At 32.8% G+C, this 12,189-nt stretch overlaps 1 protein-coding gene across 1 annotated transcript in view; it reads right to left on the minus strand.

Annotated features, from left to right (window-relative positions):
- Nucleotides 1-310: 310 nt before the first annotated feature.
- srpk3 (SRSF protein kinase 3) overlaps nucleotides 311-12,189 on the minus strand; it is a 55,491-nt gene continuing 43,612 nt past the window's right edge. Inside the window, exon 16 of the mRNA XM_056464054.1 lies at nucleotides 311-904. Within this exon, the coding sequence (XP_056320029.1) occupies nucleotides 720-904 (185 nt within the window). The 3' untranslated portion in view covers nucleotides 311-719. The remainder of the gene's footprint in view (nucleotides 905-12,189) is intronic.

The following is a 12,189-nucleotide window of genomic DNA, read 5'->3' on the forward strand; positions in this document are numbered from 1 at the left end:
TGAGTGACGTGCAACTCCGAGTCCAGCCTGTCAGGTGTGCATTGCACTTTATGTGCGGTTCAAATCCAATCCTGTCTTCAGTGCTAAATTCATTCTCACTCATTATCACAAGACAACTTTTCACCTCGATAAGAAATCGTGTTGCAATTTAGTGTTGCAAGAACTCATAGCCTGAGGTCTCATTACATCCCTAATATATATATATATATATATATATATATATCATAACTGATAATACAGTGGTCTTTTCTAGAACTGTATATGGAAACAAAAAAGTAATAATTATATACAAAAAAAATACACCACATCATTGTGTTTGAAAGTGATCCTTTATTCTTTTAAGCTCTCAAGTCTTTATTGAGTCAGTCAAGTATTCATACAGTCTTCTGTATGTTCACAAACAAGCATTCCTCACACAAATTCGCAGACAAATATAAAAAGGTGAGGGACTTTTTTTTCCTTCTTTTTCTTCCCTGTCTTCATGTTTTGCAGACAGTATGTCAAGGCACTATTTTAACATAGAAATATGTGACCCTCTACACATTAAATGACCATACAATGAAAACGCGACAGACTACAGACATAATCATATCTCCAGAGGTCAGAGCTTCTTTAAATATATAGATAGATATATATATATATATATAAAAACAAAGAACGACACAGGTTTGAGGTTCTAGCTAAGTGTGTGCTCAGGATACTGAATGTCCCGTAGGTTGTTAGGAGTTGATCCAGGGGTGTTGCAGACACTGGGCGGCCGTGGCTCGCTTCTCCGGGATGAACTCCAGCATGGTGAGCAGGAAATCACTGAACTGAGCCGCCTGATCCAGAGGCCACTCGTATTTCTCCAGCAGCACCTCGAACAAACCCCACGGCTTCAGGTTAGCGATGTGTCGCAGCTCACCTACAAACACAAAGAAAATCATTAATAAATACCTCAGGCCTAATTTTAAAAGTGGCTATTTTAGTAAATGGCAATCTTTTTTTTTATATATCTATAAAAACAGGAACTCTTTCCATTTTGTCACTAAAATCCGCATCCTCTGGTGTGACACTGTGCTCATTTTATATGGGCAATTCCACAGACAACTTAGACATGTGACTGAAGCCCATGACCTGCACATGTAAAGTTTTTGCCTCAGAATCTTTTACACACAGGGTTCAACGCTAAGGTTTTTGTCTACTAGCCCAATCAGGCCAGTGGTTCACATTTTTACTTGCCCTGCCAAAACGTTCACTCGCCCCACAAAAAAAAACGAGTTAATAGCTATTTCAGCATCTCAGCACAACTTTTCTGTAAACACAACAGGCAATTAAAAAAACCGTAAAATTACGATGAAACTAAATTTGAAAAAAAAAAAAATATATATATATATATATATATATATATATATATATACACACTTTAATTTTGACACCCACAGATAGTCACCAAATATAAATCAGAGAGGTCAGACTTTCTCATACAGCCTCATTTCAGTTGTCAAGTTTTGTAAAAATCAATATTGAATCAATCTATTAAAAATAAAAAACCTTGGCTAGAACTCTGCATTATAGGCTTAAATTATAGAGAAATAACAGATGAAGTGAGACTGCAGTCTGATCATGAAGCAGATCAATGCTGATCTTTCTTTTGAGGTGTCAGTGCAGAAATGAACAGAACAATAGGCCTAACACAAAATATTATAAGATTCAAATATGGAAAAATGATCAGATGGTAATTTTGGTCAATTTTCCTAATGGATAAACAGCTCTCGGGAATATTTCAGCATATAGGCGGCTATATGAAGAGAGAAGATGAGTCGGGTGGGATGTCATTCCTACTGGTAAATGTGTGCTTTTATGTTGAATATGAAAGTGAACGCATGCTGAAATACAGCCGTATATATAGCTATTACACAACCGTAAAACACTGATATATATAGTCTGGTTCATTTTGCTTTTTCACTACAATCGATCTGCTCTAGAGTTCATTTCAATCAAGCCGAGACCACCTCATTCAGGCAATCTAAGGCCGATTGATTTGGCACAGATCCGAGCGCTATTGCGGAATTCACATATGCCAAATGAACTGCGCTACTTCTGCAAATCAGACAGGTTGTGTGAAAGACTGTCAATTGCATGCAAAAACAGAGTCGCAGCCAAATGAAACTTTAGTAACAAGGCAGTAACTATCCTGTCTACTGTCCCAAGCGTCTTGCACACTGGCCCCGGGCCATCAGGCAGTCCTCATTGTCAAGCCCTGCATATTAAACCTTTTTTGAGCCACCATAAAATTGTCACGCAAATGTCAGACAAGCATTGAGGGAAAACAAATATTATTCATAATTTGATATAAAATAAGTAGCACTATATAAAGATATGAGTCCAATGATGCAGATGAATTGCTTTCAGGCTATTTGTGTTATTAAGAGTTGCTTTTCTTAATATTTGCAACTATATATCACACCATTGGACATTTTATGTTACAGTTTAGTAAAAAAAAAAACATAAGTTAAAGAATTGATCAATTTAGAGAGCCCTTATATTTTCTCAAACAGCAGACGTCAAACTACACACATATATTTTCTTCAAAAATGTACAAATAAATGTAAGGATTTATTTTTACTGCTCATTTGTACCCATATTTAGTCCTCTCCCCCCAGCTCTACCCATAAATGCAACACATTATCCCCATTTATATTTTCAGCACTTCATTCTGGATGATTAATGAGTGGTTTACCTTATGGGGACCAAAAGAAATGCCCCCACAAGATCAAAAATGACTGATTTATTACATTACTGGGACATTTACAGCCCACAATAAAGTGACTAGAGCCCCACACACACACACACACACAAGCTATCGGTCAAAGTATATTCATGCAAACTCAAGGACACAACAGCATGCAAACGTGAAGGTGGCCTGTTTTCAGTGGAAGTGGATTAATAGTCCAGCTCTCTCTGGAGGACATTTGTGAATCCAGATCAAATATACACTGTAAAGTAGTGAAGCAGCAGCACAAATTACATCAACAAAAAGTAATTAAAAGCAGTTGACCTGCAATATAATTAACATGAGCTAAATAACCAAAGCAATTACCATTGTCTGTGCACAACTGTAATAATAATCTGGGTTGATTGACTCGTCTGATGTCATAGATTTGCAGTTGAGCTCTTCAATATTAAATTTAAAACATAATTTTTCTGAAAATTAATAAAAAGCTCCAGTTTTACTCATTTCTAGAAATCATGTTTGTGCAATTGTACCCTTTAATGCACAAAAAATCCTGATATCTGAAAATGAGTTCTGTTTGGTTTACCAGAGCAAGGCTTCATGCAACACTGAAACAGTTGAAGCAAATGTGTCGAAACCATAGACTGTAAAATATATGGACGTAGTATCCGTGACGTCACCCATAGGTTTCTGAACACTGCAAAAGAAGCTACAAGTAGGCGCGGCCAACCGTCGCCATTTTGTTCGCGCATCATCGCACCCACGACGGGATACCAAACAAGGGCAAAGAGGCGGAGAGTGAGCGGAGCTCCAGACACCTGCTGGCACTTTGCTTAGACCTGGCAGACAGACTTTACTTTGAGAGAAACGCTTGATACTTTATTACCTGTGACTCGTTTGTGTTCTGACCACATGTGCTTGGCTGTACACTATATCAATAAAGCGTTTAGACTTTTAAAAACACTGTAGTAATACATTGAGCCACTAAGCATTGTTCTCATGACGTTTTTCTACAGGAGGAAAACGCGAATTACTTCCAAACACTTCAGATATAGTGTGTGTTAGTAAATGCAAGACTATTGATGAAATCCAGGCATAACACTTTATGACAACATTTCAGATGACTGTTCTAGAGCCTACAGCTAATCAATCTGTCACATTCTGGAGTGCTTTACGGCTCTAAAGAAAAATATTAATGATAAATGATCTTAAATAAAACAAATACATTTATAGAGATGGTATATAAGTATATAACTTTACTCACATGGGAAACGGAGGCCACGTGAACGGTTTGTGAGCACAATTAAGTGCACACAGCATCCCATATCATCTGATAATTGTAAGAAATAAGTCCAAAAGGCAGCTAACTGTGTAAAGCCAAATAAAACAAAACAAAAATACGATGAATATGCCGAGATCAGTGGCTAATCTGCCGGATTCAGCTGAGGTGAAGTGACGGCGACCAGCGAGACCTAGCTGTCACTCAAGTGGCCACGCCCTTAATTATGCAAACTTAATATAACCTTATATAAAGGAAAATTCACCCCCCTCACAGTTGTCATGGAGGGTAATAATAGCTATATGAACCAAAATCGTTCTTTGTACCAGGCTGTAAACACCTTTTTTTCTGCTGTAAAGTTGGCCATTCTAACAGTGGGCTCAATTGCAATTTGCTCTGTTATGGAGCCAGGACTAGCGGAATTTTGATGAATTGCAGTTTCAGTTACATCCATATTGGCTTCCCGAGGGAGAGCGGGAGATTGCCGCTTGGTCGAAACCAGTCTCTACAGTGACTCCTAGTGGTCATTTTTTATTTATTGCTCTGGAACAGCTTCAGCAAATAAACATCAACACAAATTCCACATCATAGAATTGAGGTTTCAATTATTTAGTGAAGCGGTAAGAGTTCCTGACTAGCATGCTGATATAATGGGTTCAAATCCAGGGTGAAGCAGCTCCAGATCCAAATGCTCTGTTCTTGTAACGCGTTTTGTTTTAACATTGGTCTGACATCCAAATAAAAACTAAATAAAAATGTCTTGTTTTGGTCATAAAAATTAACATTATTAAATTACATCAAGTCACAATTTCAGTGTAATTTTATAAGTTGGGTGGTGACACGGTCGCTCAGTGGTTATTTTTTATAAATTTTTTCCCCTAATTTTTGTTTAACGGAGAGATTTTTTTTCTTTCAGCACAATAACTTTAATAACTCATTTCTAATAACTGATTTATTTTATCTTTGCCATGATGACAGTAAATAATACTTGACTAGATATTTTAAAGTGACATTTAAAGCCTTAACTAGGTTAATTAGGGTAACTAGGCAGGTTAGGGTAATTAGGCAAGTTATTGTACAACGATGGTTCTGCATCTGTATTCTGTATCGAAAAAAAAATAGCTAAAAGGGGCTAATAATATTAAAAAATAAATAAAAAACTGCTTTTATTCTGGCCAAAATAAAACAAATAAGTCTCTCTCTCTTATTCTATATATACATATATATATATATATATATATATATATATATATATATATATATATATATATATATATATATATATATATATATATATATATATATATATACACACACACATACATGCATACATACAGTTGAAGTCAGAATTATTAGCCCACCTTTTGGCATGTCAATAAATAAATGTTTAAATGAGCATTTCATACAAACATTTTAGGTGGGGCTTCAAAAATTGATCGGTAAAAGAAGTGGGCGCTGAAGTAAAAAGGGTGAGAACCCCTGGTCTAGTGGAACAAACAGCTCAATCAATCCAGTGGCATTATTGTTGTAGATATAAGAGACAAAGAATGATGATATTACCATCAAGCTTTGCTGCTGGGTTGAGAAACACTGCAGGCTCTGTTTTGTATGTGTGTTCAGTGGACAAGAGAAGTCAACTCTGCTAACAGGCTGAACTTCAGGAAGGATGTTCTGAGCTAATAATATCCTGAGCGTCTGAAAAAACCTCTTCACAATGAGCTTGAGGACGTTCTGCGATTCATTGGTAGCTAACATACGCAACTTTAAAGCTAAACCCAAAAGTCACTTATTCAAAATAGCTTATCCTACAGCATTACTACTACATTACTATGGAAGCCCATTTCTGCCAGGTAAGAAAACAAAAATCATGCCTTAAAAGTCAAAATTATAATTTAAGCATGTCGAAAGTACGAGATACCAAAGTCTAAAATGAAGACGTAATATAAAAATTAAAATGTTGAAATAATGACCAACTATTACATTTGATGAAAACATCACGTTCATAGTAAATATATTGCCCTTACTTTGCATGTGCCCTACATTTTTATCAATATTGTAAACACTGCTGGCGATTAGTGTCAAAGCAAAGCAGCTGTTAAACCTCAAAGTATTCAAAAAGTGACATATATATGCAAACAACTAATATCCATTTTTTTATTTCGTTTAATCAAAGTGATATGGGTGACAGAGTAACGGCAGAGTAAGTCGAAATAATGAGAAAGTGTCTTGTTATTTTGACAAAGTCATTATTACTAGAAAATAAGTCACTATTATGAGAAAGTTTCTCATTATTATGAGATGTTAGCAAGTCATAATTTAGACTTTTTATCTCATACTTTCAACTTGCCAAGTCATAATTTAGACTTTTTATCTCATACTTTCGACTTGCCAAGTCATAATTTAGACTTTTTATCTCATACTTTCAACTTGCCAAGTCATAATTTAGACTTTTTATCTCATACTTTCGACTTGCCAAGTCATAATTTAAACTTTTTATCTCATACTTTCGACTTGCCAAGTCATAATTTAGACTTTTTATCTCATACTTTCGACTTGCCAAGTCATAATTTAGACTTTTTATTTCATACTTTCGACTTGCCAAGTCATAATTTAGACTTTTTATCTCATACTTTCGACTTGCTAAGTCATAATTTAGACTTTTTATCTCATACTTTTGACTTGCTAAGTCACTTTAAATGTCAACTTGCCAAGTCATAATTTAGACTTTTTATCTCATACTTTCGACTTGCCAAGTCATAATTTAGACTTTTTATCTCATACTTTCGACTTACTAAGTCATAATTTAGACTTTTTATCTCATACTTTCGACTTGCCAAGTCATAATTTAGACTTTTTATCTCATACTTTCGACTTGCCAAGTCATAATTTAGACTTTTTATCTCATACTTTCGACTTGCCAAGTCATAATTTAGACTTTTTATCTCATACTTTCGACTTGCCAAGTCATAATTTAGACTTTTTATCTCATACTTTCGACTTGCCAAGTCATAATTTAGACTTTTTATCTCATACTTTCGACTTGCTAAGTCATAATTTAGACTTTTTATCTCATACTTTCGACTTGCCAAGTCATAATTTAAACTTTTTATCTCATACTTTCGACTTGCCAAGTCATAATTTAGACTTTTTATCTCATACTTTCGACTTGCCAAGTCATAATTTAGACTTTTTATTTCATACTTTCGACTTGCCAAGTCATAATTTAGACTTTTTATCTCATACTTTCGACTTGCTAAGTCATAATTTAGACTTTTTATCTCATACTTTTGACTTGCTAAGTCACTTTAAATGTCAACTTGCCAAGTCATAATTTAGACTTTTTATCTCATACTTTCGACTTGCCAAGTCATAATTTAGACTTTTTATCTCATACTTTCGACTTACTAAGTCATAATTTAGACTTTTTATCTCATACTTTCGACTTGCCAAGTCATAATTTAGACTTTTTATCTCATACTTTCGACTTGCCAAGTCATAATTTAGACTTTTTATCTCATACTTTCGACTTGCCAAGTCATAATTTAGACTTTTTATCTCATACTTTCGACTTGCCAAGTCATAATTTAGACTTTTTATCTCATACTTTCGACTTGCCAAGTCATAATTTAGACTTTTTATCTCATACTTTCGACTTGCTAAGTCATAATTTAGACTTTTTATCTCATACTTTCGACTTGCCAAGTCATAATTTAGACTTTTTATCTCATACTTTCGACTTGCCAAGTCATAATTTAGACTTTTTATCTCATACTTTCGACTTGCTAAGTCATAATTTAGACTTTTTATCTCATACTTTTGACTTGCTAAGTCACTTTAAATGTCAACTTGCCAAGTCATAATTTAGACTTTTTATCTCATACTTTCGACTTGCCAAGTCATAATTTAGACTTTTTATCTCATACTTTCGACTTACTAAGTCATAATTTAGACTTTTTATCTCATACTTTCGACTTGCCAAGTCATAATTTAGACTTTTTATCTCATACTTTCGACTTGCCAAGTCATAATTTAGACTTTTTATCTCATACTTTCGACTTGCCAAGTCATAATTTAGACTTTTTATCTCATACTTTCGACTTGCTAAGTCATAATTTAGACTTTTTATCTCATACTTTTGACTTACTAAGTCATAATTTAGACTTTTTATCTCATACTTTCGACTTGCCAAGTCATAATTTAGACTTTTTATCTCATACTTTCGACTTGCCAAGTCATAATTTAGACTTTTTATCTCATACTTTCGACTTACTAAGTCATAATTTAGACTTTTTATCTCATACTTTCGACTTGCCAAGTCATAATTTAGACTTTTTATCTCATACTTTCGACTTGCCAAGTCATAATTTAGACTTTTTATCTCATACTTTCAACTTGCCAAGTCATAATTTAGACTTTTTATCTCATACTTTCAACTTGCCAAGTCATAATTTAGACTTTTTATCTCATACTTTCAACTTGCCAAGTCATAATTTAGACTTTTTATCTCATACTTTCGACTTGCCAAGTCATAATTTAGACTTTTTATCTCATACTTTCAACTTGCCAAGTCATAATTTAGACTTTTTATCTCATACTTTCAACTTGCTAAGTCATAATTTAGACTTTTTATCTCATACTTTCAACTAGCCAAGTCATAATTTAGACTTTTTATCTCATACTTTCAACTTGCCAAGTCATAATTTAGACTTTTTATCTCATACTTTCGACTTGCCAAGTCATAATTTAGACTTTTTATCTCATACTTTCGACTTACTAAGTCATAATTTAGACTTTTTATCTCATACTTTCGACTTGCCAAGTCATAATTTAAACTTTTTATCTCATACTTTCGACTTGCCAAGTCATAATTTAGACTTTTTATCTCATACTTTCGACTTGCCAAGTCATAATTTAGACTTTTTATCTCATACTTTCGACTTACTAAGTCATAATTTAGACTTTTTATTTCATACTTTCGACTTGCCAAGTCATAATTTAGACTTTTTATCTCATACTTTCGACTTGCTAAGTCATAATTTAGACTTTTTATCTCATACTTTTGACTTGCTAAGTCACTTTAAATGTCAACTTGCCAAGTCATAATTTAGACTTTTTATCTCATACTTTCGACTTGCCAAGTCATAATTTAGACTTTTTATCTCATACTTTCGACTTACTAAGTCATAATTTAGACTTTTTATCTCATACTTTCGACTTGCCAAGTCATAATTTAGACTTTTTATCTCATACTTTCGACTTGCCAAGTCATAATTTAGACTTTTTATCTCATACTTTCAACTTGCCAAGTCATAATTTAGACTTTTTATCTCATACTTTCGACTTGCCAAGTCATAATTTAGACTTTTTATCTCATACTTTCAACTTGCCAAGTCATAATTTAGACTTTTTATCTCATACTTTCAACTTGCTAAGTCATAATTTAGACTTTTTATCTCATACTTTCAACTAGCCAAGTCATAATTTAGACTTTTTATCTCATACTTTCAACTTGCCAAGTCATAATTTAGACTTTTTATCTCATACTTTCGACTTGCCAAGTCATAATTTAGACTTTTTATCTCATACTTTCGACTTACTAAGTCATAATTTAGACTTTTTATCTCATACTTTCGACTTGCCAAGTCATAATTTAAACTTTTTATCTCATACTTTCGACTTGCCAAGTCATAATTTAGACTTTTTATCTCATACTTTCGACTTGCCAAGTCATAATTTAGACTTTTTATCTCATACTTTCGACTTACTAAGTCATAATTTAGACTTTTTATCTCATACTTTCGACTTGCCAAGTCATAATTTAGACTTTTTATCTCATACTTTCGACTTGCTAAGTCATAATTTAGACTTTTTATCTCATACTTTTGACTTGCTAAGTCACTTTAAATGTCAACTTGCCAAGTCATAATTTAGACTTTTTATCTCATACTTTCGACTTGCCAAGTCATAATTTAGACTTTTTATCTCATACTTTCGACTTACTAAGTCATAATTTAGACTTTTTATCTCATACTTTCGACTTGCCAAGTCATAATTTAGACTTTTTATCTCATACTTTCGACTTGCCAAGTCATAATTTAGACTTTTTATCTCATACTTTCGACTTGCTAAGTCATAATTTAGACTTTTTATCTCATACTTTTGACTTACTAAGTCATAATTTAGACTTTTTATCTCATACTTTCGACTTGCCAAGTCATAATTTAGACTTTTTATCTCATACTTTCAACTTGCCAAGTCATAATTTAGACTTTTTATCTCATACTTTTGACTTGCTAAGTCACTTTAAATGTCAACTTGCCAAGTCATAATTTAGACTTTTTATCTCATACTTTCGACTTGCCAAGTCATAATTTAGACTTTTTATCTCATACTTTCGACTTACTAAGTCATAATTTAGACTTTTTATCTCATACTTTCGACTTGCCAAGTCATAATTTAGACTTTTTATCTCATACTTTCGACTTGCCAAGTCATAATTTAGACTTTTTATCTCATACTTTCAACTTGCCAAGTCATAATTTAGACTTTTTATCTCATACTTTCAACTTGCCAAGTCATAATTTAGACTTTTTATCTCATACTTTCGACTTGCCAAGTCATAATTTAGACTTTTTATCTCATACTTTCGACTTACTAAGTCATAATTTAGACTTTTTATCTCATACTTTCGACTTGCCAAGTCATAATTTAAACTTTTTATCTCATACTTTCGACTTGCCAAGTCATAATTTAGACTTTTTATCTCATACTTTCGACTTGCCAAGTCATAATTTAGACTTTTTATCTCATACTTTCGACTTACTAAGTCATAATTTAGACTTTTTATTTCATACTTTCGACTTGCCAAGTCATAATTTAGACTTTTTATCTCATACTTTCGACTTGCTAAGTCATAATTTAGACTTTTTATCTCATACTTTTGACTTGCTAAGTCACTTTAAATGTCAACTTGCCAAGTCATAATTTAGACTTTTTATCTCATACTTTCGACTTACTAAGTCATAATTTAGACTTTTTATCTCATACTTTCGACTTGCCAAGTCATAATTTAGACTTTTTATCTCATACTTTCGACTTGCCAAGTCATAATTTAGACTTTTTATCTCATACTTTCAACTTGCCAAGTCATAATTTAGACTTTTTATCTCATACTTTCGACTTGCCAAGTCATAATTTAGACTTTTTATCTCATACTTTCGACTTGCCAAGTCATAATTTAGACTTTTTATCTCATACTTTCGACTTACTAAGTCATAATTTAGACTTTTTATCTCATACTTTCGACTTGCCAAGTCATAATTTAGACTTTTTATCTCATACTTTCGACTTGCCAAGTCATAATTTAAACTTTTTATCTCATACTTTCGACTTGCCAAGTCATAATTTAGACTTTTTATCTCATACTTTCGACTTGCCAAGTCATAATTTAGACTTTTTATCTCATACTTTCGACTTGCCAAGTCATAATTTAAACTTTTTATCTCATACTTTCGACTTGCCAAGTCATAATTTAGACTTTTTATCTCATACTTTCGACTTGCCAAGTCATAATTTAGACTTTTTATTTCATACTTTCGACTTGCCAAGTCATAATTTAGACTTTTTATCTCATACTTTCGACTTGCTAAGTCATAATTTAGACTTTTTATCTCATACTTTTGACTTGCTAAGTCACTTTAAATGTCAACTTGCCAAGTCATAATTTAGACTTTTTATCTCATACTTTCGACTTGCCAAGTCATAATTTAGACTTTTTATCTCATACTTTCGACTTACTAAGTCATAATTTAGACTTTTTATCTCATACTTTCGACTTGCCAAGTCATAATTTAGACTTTTTATCTCATACTTTCGACTTGCCAAGTCATAATTTAGACTTTTTATCTCATACTTTCGACTTGCCAAGTCATAATTTAGACTTTTTATCTCATACTTTCGACTTGCCAAGTCATAATTTAGACTTTTTATCTCATACTTTCGACTTGCCAAGTCATAATTTAGACTTTTTATCTCATACTTTCGACTTGCTAAGTCATAATTTAGACTTTTTATCTCATACTTTCGACTTGCCAAGTCATAATTTAAACTTTTTATCTCATACTTTCGACTTGCCAAGTCATAATTTAGACTTTTTATCTCATACTTTCGACTTGCCAAGTCATAATTTAGACTT

This window comes from Danio aesculapii, chromosome 8 (assembly GCF_903798145.1).
Source record: "Danio aesculapii chromosome 8, fDanAes4.1, whole genome shotgun sequence".
Classification (NCBI taxonomy): Eukaryota; Metazoa; Chordata; class Actinopteri; order Cypriniformes; family Danionidae; genus Danio; species Danio aesculapii.